Source organism: Cyanistes caeruleus, chromosome 5 (genome assembly GCF_971803275.1).
Source record: "Cyanistes caeruleus chromosome 5, bCyaCae1.hap1.1, whole genome shotgun sequence".
Lineage (NCBI taxonomy): Eukaryota > Metazoa > Chordata > Aves > Passeriformes > Paridae > Cyanistes > Cyanistes caeruleus.
The window spans coordinates 6,704,515-6,723,056 of NC_141705.1; the positions used below are offsets into that span (position 1 = coordinate 6,704,515).

Sequence of the window (18,542 nt, forward strand, 5' to 3'; positions counted from 1 at the left end):
AATGCAAAATTAAATCTTTTGACTGGAAGTTTGCTTGGAAGGAAGCTGACTTTGAGCTCCCAGCTAAACTCTGAAGTATAAGAATACTGAATAGGAGAAAATTTAACTTTCCCATGGTAAAAAAAAAATAAAGGCAGCTATACACTGAAATAAGGCAAATATGAAATTGAAAATTCCCATGCTGGAGCAGGGCAAGGATTCTTCCCCCTGAGGAGTGGACGAAACATGATGAACTGATTGTAACTTCCTTTCTCTGTCTCACAGCACTTCTGGGAGAGAAGGCAGAGCTGGGAAGGAGTGAGGGTGGAGGGAAGGTTTTTTTAATACTTATTATCCTGCTGTGATTCTCTTAGAAAAAAATTCAATTAATATCCTCAAGCTGAGTCTAGCTTGCCCATGATGGTATTTTGTGAATGACCTCTTCCAGTTCTCAACTCCTGAATCTTTCATTAAGTTTTCTCTCTCCCATCCACTTGTGAAGTGAAAAGTAAAACATTTCAACTCAAAAGAAATTTATCATATATTTAGGGAACTTTATTTCAAGAAAAATGCACCAGCTTTTAGTTTTATTATACTTAAAATAGTCTAGGTAAAGTTAGGGTCAAAACAAAACAAAGGCATTTGATAACTCAATCATACCAAAATTTTGCTACATACACAGTGATGGTGGGAATATGAACTTCAGAGTTGTTCTCAGAAGGAAAAGGCTGCATTCTGGCACCTTCATTCAGAGTACCCAATTGCTATTCCTGTGCAAAAGTAAAAGTAGTCTTTGCTGTGTTTTGTCTCTTCATTCCAGTTCCCCCACTTCATTCTATTTTGGGAAGAAATCTTTGCTACCTAAATCAAATGATGGACTTGCCAAGTGTGGAACAGATACTGTGTTCTGTGCTCGGCAGAGCCTGCTAGAATGTAATATCCATCAAAACTTACCCCTTTTCAAGAGTGCAAAAAAAATGAGATGCATTGAGTAAGAACCAAACTTTGGAATTCTGCAATCAAAAATCCATAAATAAATTTCTTTTTTTAGGACTGCAGTCTATCTATAATACTGTACAGGCACAATTATTTATCCTGTAGTTCAATGCACTCAGAGCAAAAAATGCTCATTCAACATATAATCATGTTTTGCCCTACCACTTAGGTAATAAAGTACTTTTATTTATGCAATATATTTGAAGCCAATATTTTGAAAAACAAGAAAATTTTGTAGTCCCACCTTAAACTTCAGAAGATGTTAATCAGAAAGATCAGTGATGTTATAAATACAATATTCATGCTGAACAATTTTCTGGTTTATGCCAATTTGACATATTATGGAAGTTACAAATACTTTGATATCCAGAGACTATGCAGTGCTTTTCCACATGCTTCTTAACAAAAGCAATTCACAGATGTTTGCTCATCTCTCTGTTGAATGTCCTCTTATATTAGTTGATCCTAGAATAAAAATACAGATACAAATGAAAAAAAATCAAACTTGGTAAAACTAAAGCTTTATTCATGTAAATTATTTGGGGAATTTCTGACCAGGGCTGTTCTACAGTTCTGACTCCGATTCTGTGATTTTATTAATTAATCTGCCCCAGTGCAATTCCTACCCACATCCACCCTCCTTGAGGCTGATGTTTATGCAGCTCCTTTCTGCTTTTGGTAGTTTTATGTTGCACTCAACAAATAACACCCTGGACTGGCTCCCTTTATACTGTGATCAGTGGACATTTACATGGATGTCTTGATAAAGAGATCTTTAAGAAATCTTCAGCTGAGACAGAAAATTTGGGCATTATGAGATTTAAATTTCTGTTAAAATCTAACTCTGAAGTGAAGCAAGAACACATTTTTACAGCAGATACCATCCTGCACATAAGACAAGACATATAAACACCAACATCTTACATATTTTGCTGAGAGCCTACTTCCAATTCTGAAATGTCATTTTTATTTTGGGTAATTTATTTAAGCTGCTATGCTGACAACTTTTCAGGAAGTGGTAAATGTTATTTTACAAATATACTTGCCTTGTCTTTGCAGGAGTCCAGGGATGGTGATTGGCTGCCTTGACAGAGGCAGCTGCGGAGAAGGTGATGTAAATGGATGCAGCTGAGGGGTTCTGAAATCAAAATTAGCCCATGGTCCCCTTTGACTGCTCTGGGATCCAGCTGATAATGGACATGCACTAAGTGGTAACCTCACAGGGGTGGATCTGGGAATGAAATTAATTCATGCATGTGATTTGAGGCTACTTCTAACAGTATAAAAGATTTCAAAATTACTTCAATTTGTTGTCTAATATTCTAATGAAAAATATTATAAATTATATATTTTTACTTATTTAAGATTTTTACATCTTTCAGGAAGCAGACTGACAAAACAATTATGGAATCTAAGGTGGAAAAAAAGAAGTACTTTGTTACACATATTTTAAATTTCTGCTGGGAAGATACATTTGGCTTAATGATTACAAAGAACAAGAGTTTAATTTTTATGGAATGATTTAAAGTTATTTATTGATGATAATAATTCTCACAGTTTAAGACATTTTCAATGTTTAAATGAAAACAACCAGAAACACCTGTTGCAGGCTGCATGAGAAGTTTGGGTTATTCAGAGAGCAGTCCTTGCGCAGATATTGTGCTTTCATCTCTGATTTTTATAAGAATGATACAGCAGAGACATTATCAAATTTCCTAATTATAAAATTACTAACCCTTTATACAGGAGTGCCATGACAATAGATGTCAACAGCTACAGAAGCACAGACTATATCTGCTCATTTTTGAAAACGTGATTTCAAAACAAAATTTTCCCCGATAAACAAACATTCATGTAGATGATAGCCAAGTTGCACAGTAACACTTCTTCAGATCTAGAACATAACCTTTGAACATAAAAATTAATGCAGGCAAGAGGGGAAATTTTAGTCTCTTGCAGGAGATGGTAACCTCTTGAAAAAGTATTGAATTACCTTGTAGACCCTGCTCCAACATTCTGACTTGGTGTTACTAGAGCTGTCTGAGAACGTCTGTAGGATACGCTGCCTGTTGGAATCAGATTTTTGAGAACAGGACCAAGTGAATTTCCCATTTTCCTTGAGATAACTTTGCAAACAGATATTAGTACTTTCATTGCGTGATTTGGGACAAATTCATGATTGATTCATTCAACAACAAAACATGGTGCACAATTACAACAGTCAATGAGAGAGCTCAGCTGTCACAGAAACATCATATTGCACCATCCCTGCAAATCTTGTTCCAGTTAAACATGTGTTGGTTTCTTTCACCTTCTTTCATTTATTAGACTATTATTAGACTATCAAGACAGCTGTACTGAAGTGCTCCAGTTCTTCAGCTGATCTTTTTTTGCTCCATCCACCTCTGAGAAACTTCTTAGTGCACCATTAAATCATTATTTCCACTCACCCTTACTTTTGCACATAAACTTTGATTCCTTCAGCATTGTCCACTGCAAAACTTTATGTGAAGCTTCTGAAATGTGCTGAACACATAACTGTTCTACATAAAATTTTACTGTCTAATAAATATCTATTTATATTTAGACACAATAAAAAACCAGTTGACCTCAGCTCTCTTTATCTTGTTATGCCTAAATTTATAGGCAACCATGCATTTAGGAAGGATCTGAGCATATAAATCAAACATAACACATAAGCAATTTTTCCTCCTTCACTGAAATTGCATTGCAATTGCATTTATCTTTGTTTCAGGACACTTACACCATGTAAAAACACAAGAGTGCTAAAAGTTCTTTATGTGGCTACAGATGGATTCTATGAACTGCTGCAGCCAGGTGAAAGCCTGCCTGAGCATGGACTGCTGCAGAAACATGCTGAATGTAAAACTAAGAATGGGAGAGACACATGAATAGCAGGCCTGCAAAGCATTAGGAATTCTGGGAAACTCCTCATAAATAAACAGTTCTCAAGAGACTGCACCAATTCCAGTAGGCTCTTACTCATGTCTTATTTACATCTGAGTGTTACCCAAGTTCAGGATATGAAGGAATGAAGAAAGTAGTGGCAGGTAAAATGTCTTATACCCTATAACAGTGATAAGGTGAAAAAAAAAAATCACCCTTTTGAAGAAATTCTTGATCTTAACTACCTTACTTCTGTAAATAAATATTTTTTTTCACTTCCCTTTAGTTTCCCCCCTTTTCTTCACGTGCCATTAACATGACATTGTGGACAATGTTACCTTCTGTTAACCACAAACAGATAAAATAATGAAGCTTAACAGAGGTTCAACAATGTATATTACAAGTATTCCTGTCCTGTTCAATCACACATATAATTACAGTATTTTCCTTGCAACTTTGATTTGGGGAAAAAATCTGTTTGGCTACAAGTAATCATTTGCTGAACAGAAGAGCTAACTAGGAAAACATTTCATACTTCATTTTAACCATTTTCCAGTTGCTGGACTGAAGTCCATATGGTAAATTCCTCACTGCTCAACACAATTCAAATTTTTTTAGTAAATTGCTAATATACAGATTTTAATTTATTCATCTTCCTGATGTAACAGAAATGTTATTCAGTTACAAAGTTTCCTTTTACTCACCCATATGTCCATCCTGTGGTGGAGTTATTAGTGATAATCTTGTTGGACCAGTTGGTGTCTCCAGCTAAATTAACAGCAAGTCATTAACCACAGTGTTATAAGCATATAAATTATTAAGACATTTTAAGCAATATTATATTGCTATATTTTTGAAATCTACAGAGCCTGCAGAGCTCTGAAACTCTCTGCTGTCAGTTTTGTTCATAGCACTAAAATGCAAAACCTAAGAATTAAGTTACTATTTTTAAAGATCAATGGGCAGGTGGGAAATACATGTATTTTAGCTTTATTATAACCTATCACATTCAGATAAGAAACATTATGAGACACTCTCACTGTTTTCTGTGCTGAGATTCCATTTGCAAGCTAGCAGCTGTTACTGGATGTTACCTCTCTTAACCAGGATACCAACACCATGAAAAGCTCCTGCCTTCATTCTCTTGTTAGCAGTATCACTCAAAACATCAACTCCCTACTCAGGTATCAGAGTCTAAATGATAGTGCTTTCAGATCACTGGAATTTTTGTAATACTGGGATTTTAAGAATTTGCCATTTACTTTGGCATCACAGGTTTAAAAGCCTGTATATGGCAGGTGAAGAATATAATCCCAGAAATTAATGCTGTGATTTATTTCCTTTTGATTTCTTTTGGGGTGCATCTGACTTCCACGCTGAATCAAGTGTATCTGAAATCATCATGCACATCAGAATGGTTTTGAATGGAATGGGGGGAGAATCCTATGTTTTGCATCATTAGCAGAGTAGGAGAAATCAAAAGGATATATGTGTGTAACTATACATAAAAAAATTTAAAAAAAACAACACTTACTCTCCTCATTGGTGAAGGTACAGGATCAATCTCCATTGCCTCCATCCTTGCAAGAAAGGTCAAAGTATGACATTGTAATAAAAATCACATTTTCATTATAAAGACTAAAATTATGTTAGATTCTAATGTTAAATTTGACTAGTAATGGAAAAGCATAATACACAATGCATAAATTTAGGACTTATTCCAAAACTTACTAGCAATAAATCTATTCACTGATTGAACTTTGGCTTAGACATTTACAGAGAAAGTTATTTGATGATTAGGATTGTTATTCTTCTATTTGTCTGAATAAATATGCATATTTATGTATTTATCATTTGTATTCTCAGCAAGGGCATTCTGAATCTGTATTTTTGTAGGGAAAATAGTCATAATCGAAAGTATAGAAATATTTAAGCTTGAGCAAGCTGTATATTCATTTTACTTAAAATTAAATAAGCCTTACTGGACTGGCTCATCCCATCTAAACTGAGACAACTAAAGTGTACATACAGGTGTCTGTACAATAAATTCAGTTTTTCTGTATGGTAAATGGAGAGTGTCTCACAATTCACCATTCACCTATCCATCTAAAAGTTCTTTGAAATAAGGTGCATCATGCCTTAGGTTTTTTCCCCATAACCATAATTATCCATACAGCTGTAATATACACTTGGATAGATAAGCCTTTCCTCATTTCTTTCACATTTGAACAGTTTGCAAAAACAAAACACAAAATCAGGAAATATTTTATACTCACTACAAAAAGGTTACTTTCTGTATAAAACATTAGGTAAGATTCTCATTGAAAATGAACAAATTTGTACCCACGTTTCAGAAGTGGAAGGATGACTCGAATGAAGAGAATTTGAAGAATAAACATTCTGTTTTCTTGGAGGAACTGAAGTCATTAAGAAATTTAATATTAGAACACAGTTATGTCCAGTGCCACGTATTCCATAATTAGTATTTTAAACCAACATTTCTTACTGGAAAATGTATTTCTGCTCATACTGGAAAATGGCAGCGGTGTAGTTTTATCAGAAGGTTTCATACTAAAAGGGAAAGAAGAAATAACAAATATAAATCGAAAGCTGGTTTGATTAGTTCACGTGTCTAACTGGTCAATAAAGTATAAAATCAAAGCATTTTATCCATCAGTAGCAGGTTTTAACATAATACCATTTGCCATGAAGCAAAGTAAGAATTTATTTAGTAAGCTATGAACTTGCTTTTTATATCATAATATCTGCAGTGCTCATTGCATACCCAACAATATCAACTTAGCACAACGTTATAGCAAAGTACTTTAGGGAACAAAAGATGTTAAAATACAGCTCTTAACTATAGCTAAGCAGAAAATTCATTTCATTTCATGAAATTATATATTTACCAAACTTAAAGAAATCTAGTTGTCAAATGAAATGTTGGCATTTTCTTACTATTTAATAATAATTCTGTAGAACTGGTACCTTTGACAAGAACCATTAATAGGAAGAATATGTTTACTAGGCAAACAAGGGAAGGCCCTAGGACATTGTTCTCTTGGTAGAACTCAAAAAAGAAAATCTAAAATTCAGTTAGAACTCTGTATTTGATATAACCAAGATGCAATTCATTTGAGATAGAGACAAGAAAACGGAGGCAGTGAACAAAAACATATAAACTGATGTAATCCACCACATACAGTTTCTTTTATACTGGTTTTTCTTTCTGTTACATTATACCAAGCAGTCTGAGAGAGCAAAATACATTATGTGCAGTTAAGAGTCATGGGAAATAGCCTGTACTAAAAAAAAAACAAACGAAAAAGCAAACGAAAAACCAAAATAAAACCAAACAAAAACCACAGGAAAGGAATGAAGATCAACAAATTTGTGCTGTTAAAATGCTGGTTGCATGAACTGGCTTATTAATGAGATTTCAAGAACAGTTTTGGTTTTATGTTAGAAATAAGATGAAAAGATGAAAGTGTATCAGTCATTGAGGGGAAAATGATGAGCAATCTCTTGGCTACCACTTTGAAACATTTGAGAAAAAAGACAAATTCAAGATGAGACAAGAATTTAATTTTTACTAGTAATAGAAACCATGAGAACCATATTACAAAACTCTGGTAACTTTGTAAATGGGCTAAGATACCCACAAGGGCATCACATTACTTTCTAGGCTGATGCTCTAAAGTCCATTGCAAAATACACAAACATGGTTATGTAACTGCAAATAAAAATTTAAAACTGTGTATCTATGTGAAAGACTTTGTTAAAAGTTCACTTCTAGAGTTAACTACTGAGTTGTATTGTAAATAAAAGGATTTTTCCTAAGAGGATTGATTATTGTGAAAAATGAATCTGATGTCAGAAATCACTACACATTTATTTCTGTAAAAACATGAGGAAGGCAAACAAATCATTAAATCTTCATTGTTTAATGAATTAAACTTACTGTTGTCTGATTACATTTACTTTTGCTGCATTAAACCTCTTACCATTGCATCTGTTGCATTTGTTGTGTTACTTTCTTGAGAGACTCTTCCAGCTTTGCTATCTGTGAGATAATCATAGATTTAAACAAAGTCTATGTGTGTGATATACAGCTTCATTTTCATCCAACAAGTATCCTAAAGTGTTGAAAAGCTGCTTTCTATTGGTTTTAATCTTAAGACATCATTGCTATTCCAGATTTATTGGAGCTGTTATGGCTGTGTTATGGACCCATTAAACAGTCAGTCTGGAAGAGATATGCTTCTTTTTGGCAGTTAAAGACTTAGTTTGATTACCATTTCTTAAGTGTGCTGATAATATTGGATAAATGAATACTAGGAAGAGTGCTTAAAAACAGTTTTCTTTTCTTTTGCTTCCTATTTTCCACATCTGATATAAAAGCTTTCTTTATGATTAATATGGAGTTATCTGAAAAAGCTACCAATAAATGTACAAAATAATATGTTCCCACCATATTTCTCATTTCAGATTCAAAATGTATTCAGTTCACTGCAGTATCTACTTGTAATAAGCTTAAATGAAGAGTATTTCCTACTAAATTAGAGACACAACCAAAAATATCTCCATTAAAGAATGCTATGAGCTGGCAAAATTGAAGAATATTAAGGTCAAGAACACTAAGTCAGCTCCCTACTATGTGAATTTTTTACAGTCTTTCATTATGTGAACATATATTATATTTTATGAAGGATGTAAAAATTTACTCAATAGCCTCAATACTTCATCTATACTTTATCCTTAATTTCCATTACGTGGCCTTAATCCTTCACACTGTTCATATTTTGAAGGCAAATGAATTTGCTTGTTAACTTTTCATGCTTCTCAAACTATTATTTGAGTCCTTTAATAAAATTACCTGCTTTATAAAATCATACTATTTGTGGGAGATACTACGCTCTTTTTGCAGAAGCAAAACTCTGCAAAACAGATTAAAGAAAAAATGTAATTTATGTAAGATCTGGTTTTTGGTATTCTGTTTTCTTCTTCCTAATGAGAGCTAGGTTTGATTAAGAAAGGGACCAGTCAGGAAGAATGTACTTTACCCTGCTGCTCTGTAGGACTGGGTAATTTTAAGACCAAAGTATCTTAAGGTGAGTAACTATTTGATTTTCAGTATTTTGGGATCCTAGCACAACAGGGCTTCAAGACCTGATGGGAATACAGACAGCAAGTGCCCACCATCATCTGCACCCCAATATCTGCACAACTCACAAAAACAGCAACAAAGCAGTTTAATGAAGACCATGAGATCTTGCTGGTTGACAGTGACAAGGATGATAAACTAGAAATAAAGAAGGGGACCTGAAACAAGACAGCCAAGCACGAGAAACCAGAATGGTGTTTAATACAACCAGCCTCTCTTGACCCTGATCCAATACAAGCAGTTTTAACATACTAACACAAAGAATGGGCAACAAACCCACCCAAAACAGTGCATCACTGAAGCAGCAACCAACTATATCTATCTACCTATCTAGATATTTATGAATATATTCAACTGTTTCAGTACTGTCACCTGGACACCTTCCTTAGGTCAAGCATCATCCCTGAATAGTTTACAAACACTTCAGAGTGAATGTCTCAACAGTAAACAACTTAAAAATATTGCCATTACAAAAGCATCAAAACTCTTCACAGAGAGATAACATCTGTACTTATGCTGAATTCTATTAAGACATTTGTTTTACTTTGTCTACAGGTTTCAGTTTTACAATCTGGAGTTGTTACAAAAGATTAGAAGGGGGATGAAATAAGGATTCCTCCCTGGCCTGGCTTTGAAAGCAGAAGGACAGGACCCTAAAATAACTACACACACCACAGTACACTGTGAGTGATCCCAAAACGCATTCATGGAGAAGAGGGAAGAATGGGCCACAGAGCACCTAATTCTCCAAACTTCCTATCCATGACAATCATACCAGAAACTCCCCACACACATGAAATGGCCAACTGGACAGCTACATGAGCTTTTCATTCTCATTTCACACGCGTGGTACCCACTCATGGGTCTAATCACCAATACTGCCAAGCAGCTTTAAGCAACACCCCATGTCCTTAGAAATAAAAGAAACATCCAACTATTTAATAAAATATTTAGAAGTAGCTGAAAAATGAAAAAGAAATCTGCCTTCCAACCTACAAAGGAAGAAGCACAGTGACAAATGCAGTACCTCTTCTCCACGGAATAATTAATTCTGTCCTTCACAAAGAGCTATCCCAAATTCAGGGTATTAGCCCTTAGTCCTGGTTTCCCACTGCTCAAGCTTCTCATTTATTTTGTCAGCCCTAAAGTCTTCTTTTCCTCTGGGCTTATCTCCTAGCACCCATTCCTCCTCACCTCTTCCTCCTTCCCCTCCATACAGTGAACTGTTTTCTTCCCTCCCTGTTCTTTGATTCTCCACTTAATCTTAACCATCTCACAACTAGAGTATTTTATTAAAAATAATCACCAGAATTAATAGAGTCCTCACAGACTTTAAACAATTAAAAATTAGTATTTATAATGACAGTAATGAGTCAATCCTGATAAATTATTCTAAGCATTCCAATAAAAGATGATTACAGTTTCTAAAAATAAACCAAAGTAACAAGGCAAACATAAACAAAACCCTAGAAAATCACAGTTAGAATTACCTTTTCCTTGTAGTGTGTTAATAAACGCTTACGATATTTTTCTTGAAATTCTGAAACCTAAAAATAAATAGTTATATCAAGATTCACATAGTTACATTTATACACCTCAACAAAGAAGTGATGGAACATACCTACTCACAGTATGCAAAGTTTTCTGTATTTTAATAGGCAGTTAACCTATCTTCTTCAAATCCTCTTCAAAAAATACCCAAATTATTCTAAGTTATTATCACTGATAGACAAAGTCTTATAAAGTTAATTTAATCCAATATGACCTACAGTAGAGCTGGTAGATTTATTTCATTCAAGTTGTATTTTAACACTATGTTCAATAAAAAGGTAAAGACATTAGAAAGCCAGTTTAGCTGCAGTGTTTCTTATTCATCAGTGCTAAGCAAACACATAAAATTAATGGCAACATAAAAAGTAATCTGTCTTACTGGCAATTATAATATGCCTTGTAAAAATACCCTGTTAATTAAAAAATAATTGTTAGACACACTGTCTGGTGATGTGTAAGCACTTCTTGTGTCCAAATGAGGATCATAAACCATGACAAGTTAAAAGTAAAAATGACATGGTAGGCAAGACAAGAGCTTGAGAAACAAATTATCATAGACAGTAACTTCTAATAAATAATTCTTCTCACATGTAAGAAAACTGCCTGAAAAATGTGTAGGAATAGAGGAGTATCCAACTTAAATGGTTATTTTATTCCCTGTGGAAGAACCTGGGAGGTTCCCACTGAATAATCATGAAAGAATCAAGTGTGTCTTTTGAACAACTGATGGAAGAAATATCCACTTAGAAAGCGATGTCTCTGAGCTGCCTCCACTCACTCAGAAATGAGTTCTTGGGTCTAGGAGATCATCTTTTGATGCTGGGGCAAATTCTGAGCATACCTCAATGGCCTTCACTACACTTCAATATGTTTCCAACAGGTTCTCTCAGGCTATCTTAGCCTTGAGAAACTGAGCCCTCTTTTTTCCCTCCTTTGGCACAGTATGGAAGTTTGTATTCCCATGTGATTGGAAGTGTGGTTCCCTGCATTGTTACAGTTTACAGAGTAAACTGAAAAAAGCCCTGCTGATCCTGATGTTAAAAAGTGGGTATGGAAGGACAGAGGAAGGCTTCACATTTACCTTGTGTCACTTCTGCATCTGAGGAGGAGCACTCCTCAAGAAAGTGGCTAAGCTCAGCTTTGGAAAAGTCTGTGAAGCCTGGGGTAGAGCAAATGTGAATCCATGACCATTGCTGGAGGTGATTTTCCCTGGGTTATTGCTCTGCTGGATCAGGGAGTTCACCCAAAGATCAGCAAGTCCCAGAGCCCAAGGAGATGAGAATAGACAACGAAGGCTGCAGCTGAGCCCAGGAACAATGTACTACTGAGTGCCTGAAACTGCTGCTGAAATACACAGGAAGAAGGACAAGGACACAAAATCCCAAAGCCAAGCTGAAGAGATGCAGAAAACGAGGAGTAAATGGGAGTTTGTATGCACTCATTTAACCCACACAGCTACAGGAATTCTTTACTGGAAATGAAGCCTGAAGAAAGGAATCCTATCTGGAATTCACAGAAAGCAGGAGGAAAATGACCTTGGAATAATTCACTGCATCTATCTAGAAAAAAAAAAAATTAAAAAAAAGAAGGTGTGTTTTGACTAAAGAAAGAAAAAAAAAATAAAAAGGGAAAGACAGCACAGTCAGCTCAGGACTGTAGCCCAACTCAGGTTTTTACAGTGTAACTTTTTATTGCTATAATTAAGGCACACTATCTGGGCACATTTAAGCTTCTGGCAAATCTAATTTTTGATTGCATGGCATTGAAAGTGATTTTACACCATTAAAATAACCAGACTAGTGGTCCTTAGAGAGAGTTTGAAAACATAAGCAGTGACCATAATGAATGATTTATGTCTCCTTTAGAACTTAGAAACTGTGGAATTAAGGAAGTAAAGATAATAATGGGCATACATTAGTTTCAAGAATTCACTCACATACTTTTCCCATTCACATAAAAATCAGTAGGAGTTGCTGACTTTTTATAGAATTAAGAAGTTTTAAGGCAGATTCACCTGTGATAGTTCAGCTGAATATTTCTTGCATAATACATCTACTTGCACGAACAGTGATTGTATTTCAGGACTTATCTATGAAGAAATGAAAATATACCAAGGTTAGCATTTTTATTAGCAAGTCAAATAAAGTCTTTTTAGAAGTGCTTCTTAAATTGACTGACGTATATAAATAGAAAAAAATTGACAGATCAGAGAAAGATAATGCAGAAATGGAAAATAAACTTAGTTTTCTTTAATGGCCTTATATTACCCACATATATACTTATTGTGATTAAGATAGCACCAGTGTCCAGTGTCCATCCAAGGAGGATGCTGTGGCACCTGGAAGAGGCATTGCATTCACACCAACAGCCAGGTTTCTGGAAGGCACTTTCCAGGCTATTTGGTTCTCACCATTCCCAGCCACAGGGAATGTAGGGATGCATCCTACAATCAGTTTTGTTTCCAAGTCCTTTTTCAGAATAGTTCCAATACTGGCTGGGATCCCCTTGTCTCTCCCTGCCCACGGGGCAGCAGAATATTATCCCAGAATACCAAAAGAGCCCTAAAGTAATTGCTGAATTTTTAAGTATTTTATGACTTGTGTCTTTTAATCAGAGATCATGATGTGGCCTCACAAATGGCCACCTGTGCTTTTATAAAATGTTAAGTGCTCTATACCTAAGCCATGATTGTAATAAAAATCATAAAAATGCTTCTAAGTATTAAGTGAATTTCAGAATAATAGTGACATTTGCACATCTATCCAAATCTACAAAGCAGTGTAGACAACTTCAGTGTTACGTTAATCCTGAATACACACATTCCTAATCTGTTCATAAGAAAAACAAAGAAAATATTACTCCAAAATAGTTATACTAGTTTTAGTACTAAATTAAAATAGCTAAACAGCTTTCAAAAACAATGTATCTAGGAAAAAAATCTACCTGCAAACAGGATGGCTCTCTTTGATGCATTGTGATTCTATAAGAGAAGGTAGGTTTACAACTACCCCAAATTTGAAGAAAAAGACCAAAAATAATGCAGGCATACTTAGATGATAGAAGAAGGCTGCCCCAGAAAAAGGTAGCCTTTCTGTAAGGAACCACTTCTCAAAATCCAGTAAGAAAGAACTGCTGTAGGAAGAATTGAAATTACTCCTAGAAGTATTAAAAATCTCAAAAATCTTTAAAAAAATTAAGAAATTTTAAAAGGTGAATTGCTAAAAGAAGTAAGAACTGGGCCACCTGTGAATGAAGCATAAGTTTCCTTGGATGCTAAGAAAGCAGAAGGAAAAGTGCAGTCACTTAAATTAAAAATACTGCATTGAAATCAAAAAGGGTTAGGCTTTGCTCCACTTTGAAATACACAAAAATCTAAAAAAATAGTATTTTTAACTCCACCAAAAATATCTTAACACTAGCATAAAGTCAAATACTCAAGACCAAACAACAGCCAAACCTCTTTTCTATGTGTGCTTAAATTATATCTTTTTAACAATAAAGAGAAATGGAATCTCTTATGTATGAAAAATAATTGTGCAAGGAGCTAAATTAACAACTTGGATTTGCAATAGGTTTGTATCTTCTGTTTCCCATATGGTGACATCAGCTACTGGGATGTCCTGTGCAGCAATTGATGATGGCCTGCACTGTCTGCTCACTGCAGAGCCGTGCATGCTTTAGGAAAACTGCTTTTCCTTGCTTTCCCCAGCTACTAATTCTTACAGAAATCACAGGAGGTAGTTAATTGTCTTTGAGACTTCCTCTGCAATTTTGAATTTGGTTGATATCAGCCAAAGCATTCAAAAATGTTCAGCTGACAGATGGAGAAATGCAGGGACGGACAGCACAGGGAACCTACCTGTGATATTTCAGTAAAGAAAATACACACAAGACAATAATAGTCCACCTTGAAAACTTGAAGATATTCATAAAAATACATTCAGCTTCCTTAAATGAAATGCATTCATAGGAGCAATCTATTTAGGGTTCTATCAAAACAATGATCTTGGTTTATGTACCTATCAGATTGGAAAAAATAAAACCCAAGCAGTTTCATCGTGATGTAAAAACTCCTTCAAGTAAAGATTTGTATGATACTGTTTGTATTTTATCTGCTGCATGGAGGACTAGCAGATGTTCCTATGATATTCTGAAATACTGAACAGCCAGATTCTGATTTATTGTAACACTTAAACATCCTCTGGGGAAAAGCAAGTGGGGATCATGAGACACAAAAGGAAGATATAAAGGTGACAAGAATGCATTAATGTAAAAATGAGCATATTTAATGTGTATATGTTGATTATCCCAACATACAATTCAATTAGGAGTTCTAACACATTTATAGGACCTCCTCCTCCTCATTGGGAATTCTTCCATAGCATCAAGCTCATAAAGCTTACCAGGTATATTTCCACTCAGGTTCCTGAATTATAGAGCCATGACTTTTTTATATGCATCTTTAATTATCATTCCAATCATTTTATCTGTTCTTAATCAAGGATAAGCAATCATCATTAATGTCTTTTTTAAAGAATATGGTAATTTGCTTCCTTCCAGCCCTCCAGAGCAGTGGCAGGTTCTAATGAAACATCTAATATTTTTGTTACTATCCCAATCACTTCATTTTTAAATTCCTTCTGTGTGTTTGAATTATCAAGTTGTGATGAAATACTGCAATTTAAGACTGATGTAACTTAAAAACTGACATTGTTTTGAGCAAGGTGTTGGACAAAATGGTCCCTGACAACTTAGAATACTCTTTGATTGAAAATAATAACAAAGTTTGCAGCAACAATAGGTTGATGTTGAAAGCATATTAAAATATGCCCTTTAGAATTTTTATGAAGTGCTTTTTGATTTGTTTTGTATTTGATTACTGTGTGCATTGTTCTTTTGTATTATAATTGCATTTTGTTGTTTTGCTGCAATTTTTTTTAGTAGCATTGTCTTCTTCAATGTTTAAGATTGCTAGGAGGCCTTCATGCTTAGCTGTATTTAATTTTATTAAATGTTTTTGGTGTTTCTCTTTTATCCTTATAAGGCATTGTCTCTTAGGTAGGCATCAGTCTACAAAAATATGAATGTTTTTCACAACCTATTTATGAAATCAGCTAAAGAGAAGATTCCTTCTGGGAGAAATGGCAAAATTAAATGTTCCTAATGATTAATCAAGAAAAGGAATTAAAAGCTCTTAATTCTCCAGTGAATAACAAGAATTCCCAACAATATTTCAAACTCTTTCTTAATCACACAGCCACGAGGAAAATAGTTAAGCTTAAGAAAAAACAGGGGAAAAAACCCTAATCTACTTGAAAACACTGCTGAGACATCATGCAGGTTTTTAATTCAGTCCATTACCTGAAATAATTCATTACTGTTCATTTTCTGTGATGTACAAATGCCAATATCAATAAACATTTTTCCACATTTTGAAAGTAGTCACTGATGTTACACAGTAACCAGCGATATTTATTGAAAAGTTTAGAATGATTTACAGTCTAGCAGTACCTGAAAACCTAAAACGTTTCCATAGGCTTTAATTTGAAGGAATATATACAACAAAAAGCTGAGCTGTCTAGTGCCTAAGTATCTAAGTTTAACAGCCTATTATCAGCAAATATTCATGCCACAGTTGGCAAAAACAAAAAAAGGAAGCATTTTTTAATGCAAATAGTTTAGCTGTTAAACAAACCACAGATTAATGTAATGCAACAAAACTAAAGCTTGGTTTACCTCTTTTGAAAGGACTAAGGTACGACAAGGACTTCTACAGATCAAACATTCATCTTTTTTGCCTGTAAGATAAAGATACATTTAAAATATAGATCAAACTGAATATATATTAAATACATTGTAAATAAAATGTGATATCTAAACCTCTGGAGCTTCTGGAAGAAATCTGCAGGTTATACAAGTATGAATAAACATGAATAATGAATTTGATTCTATAACCATTACACAGAGTTGTGCAGGAAAAATGTGTATGAATGTCATCAGGTCTTACTCCTGTAAATAAGCATTCATGTAAATGATTTTGTGAATATCATTAGTGTCACAGAATGCAGGTGACTTTTAGTTCTCTTGATTTAAATAGGACTGACTACTTGCCTGGTTTAATTAAATGTATGCTTAAGTGCACTAATGATTTACAGTCAATCTGATACATGGATTTTTAGACTGGGGCACAGTTGGGTTCTCCCAAGAAAATATATGAAACCCAAATGTAAAGGAATTAATAATTTTACCTTTTGAATTCCTCCAGTGAGAAAACAATAAAATCACTCTTTAAAACTTTATGACTTTTAAACTCTTTGATTATCTGCAAACATATTAGAAAATATCTATAGCAAATGCACATTATTTCAATATTTATAATTTATAATTTTACTAGCTACTGCCTTTCTGAAGATTCTATGGATCAACACCTTTAAATACATTTTAAACCTTGCATTGTCATTACTGCTGAATTCACAGCATAAAAGATACATAATCTCTCACACGTTTTTCTCCCAAACTACATTAAGAGCAGAAAGGAAAGGAAAGATGTTGTCCATGTCCTAGGAGCCTGGAAGCTGAGAGGCTGCGTTTTATTATACTCTATCCTCAACAGCAACCCTGTGAGAATGCCTAGTCAAAAATCTTTAGTTCTGAAATACAGATTGATCATTTCTTCTGTGTGCCATTAAAAAAAAAAAAAAAACAACCAGGGCATTTAGCTTGATGTGAAAGAGAAAAACATTGAGATTTGTCTGCTGCATTTTTTTTCTTTTGCGAAACAACTCCATTATTCCTCTGTCTTTCCCACATATCATTGTCTAAGAACATCACAGGAGTCACAGAGTATGACTCTGGAATTGTACATAGCACAAGAGCTTTAAAACATCACTTCAAATCTTCCCTCATGCTGCTGAAAGTTTTCAGGAACAATATTGAGCCTTAAAACTTAGTATTAAGACTACTTAAAAAACCTACCCTAAAAAAATCCTATTTTTTTTTATTGCTCTTTCACTAAGGAAAAAACATTATTTTTCCCAAATTAGCCAGAACAGAAAGCCATCTATTTGTGTTTTTTTTAAAAAAAAGTTATGGATCATAAGTATCCAGAACCCAGTTTGATTAAAGCCTCCACGGCCTTTGCCCAAGGGTTCTCTCAAAGCCACACCAACCTGGAAGTGGACACAGGCGGGTTTTACGGTTTAAAGCGAATCAACAGCAAGGATCGGAAAGGCTTATCAGTAACATTCGAAAAAAATGCTCAGGGCTTTCTTTCTTCCCACAGCGGGTCAGAAATAGCCATGTTTGGGCTGGATGTGTGCACGCCAGCACAGCCCGCCCCGCCGGGCGCGCCCCAGCAGCCATTACCTTTCTGCAGGCAAACCTCACAGAAAACGTGGCCGCAGTTGGTGAGGTAGAACAGCGGCGTGGGGCTGAGGGGCTGCCGCATGCAGGAGTTGCAGAACGGGGACACGGCCATGGGGCAGGAGGGCCCGGCGGCGGCCCGGAGCTGGGGCAGAGCCGCTTCTCCTCAGGCCGAGCCCCGCAGGTGCATCCCCGCCACGTCCCGCCCGCTGAGGCGGCCCTGAGGGCAGCGCGGCCCGCGCCCCTCCCGCCGCGGGGCCTCAGGGCGGCAGAGCTTGGTCCTCACACACCCGCCCACCAAAATATTTGGGTTTTCTGGCCTCTCACTACCAAACTGGAACGGTGCCGACACAGACGGTGCTCTGACAGTCCCGCTCCCGTCCACAAACGTGGGGAACTGAACTACACCCGCAGGCAGCGGCTTCAGCAGGAGCCCCGCCCTACTCACTCGGCCCGGGGCAGCAGATGGCGGGGTGCAAAAAAGGAAAAAAAAAAAAAAACAAACCCGGAGAAAATAATTGTGTCTCTCACTTTTTCAAATGCAAGAATCTAGGAAGTTTATTAATTCTATATCACAGGTTTG

General features: G+C 35.5%; 1 protein-coding gene across 1 annotated transcript; it reads right to left on the reverse strand.

Annotated features, from left to right (window-relative positions):
• Positions 1-512: 512 nt before the first annotated feature.
• Positions 513-18,434, reverse strand: RNF212 (ring finger protein 212). Its single transcript, XM_023925680.2, has 12 exons — positions 17,963-18,434; positions 16,334-16,395; positions 12,612-12,686; positions 10,537-10,593; positions 7,887-7,945; positions 6,389-6,453; positions 6,230-6,299; positions 5,417-5,462; positions 4,587-4,650; positions 2,969-3,041; positions 2,022-2,206; positions 513-1,440 (listed from the first exon to the last, which is right to left on the reverse strand). The coding sequence occupies exons 1-12, from the start codon at positions 18,072-18,074 to the stop codon at positions 1,403-1,405; spliced, it is 906 nt and encodes a 301-aa protein (XP_023781448.2). The 5' UTR covers positions 18,075-18,434; the 3' UTR covers positions 513-1,402.
• Positions 18,435-18,542: the final 108 nt, after the last annotated feature.

Excerpts from the sequence above, each read along its gene's own strand:
- RNF212 (XM_023925680.2), bottom strand. The coding sequence starts at position 18,074 with ATGGCCGTGTCCCCGTTCTGCAACTCCTGCATGCGGCAGCCCCTCAGC. Across the intron at positions 6,300-6,388 it reads GAGCAGAAATACATTTTCCA|TTCCTCCAAGAAAACAGAAT; the intron begins GTAAGAAATGTT and ends TAATGACTTCAG. Across the intron at positions 4,651-5,416 it reads TACCTTCACCAATGAGGAGA|CTGGAGACACCAACTGGTCC; the intron begins GTAAGTGTTGTT and ends CTGTTAATTTAG.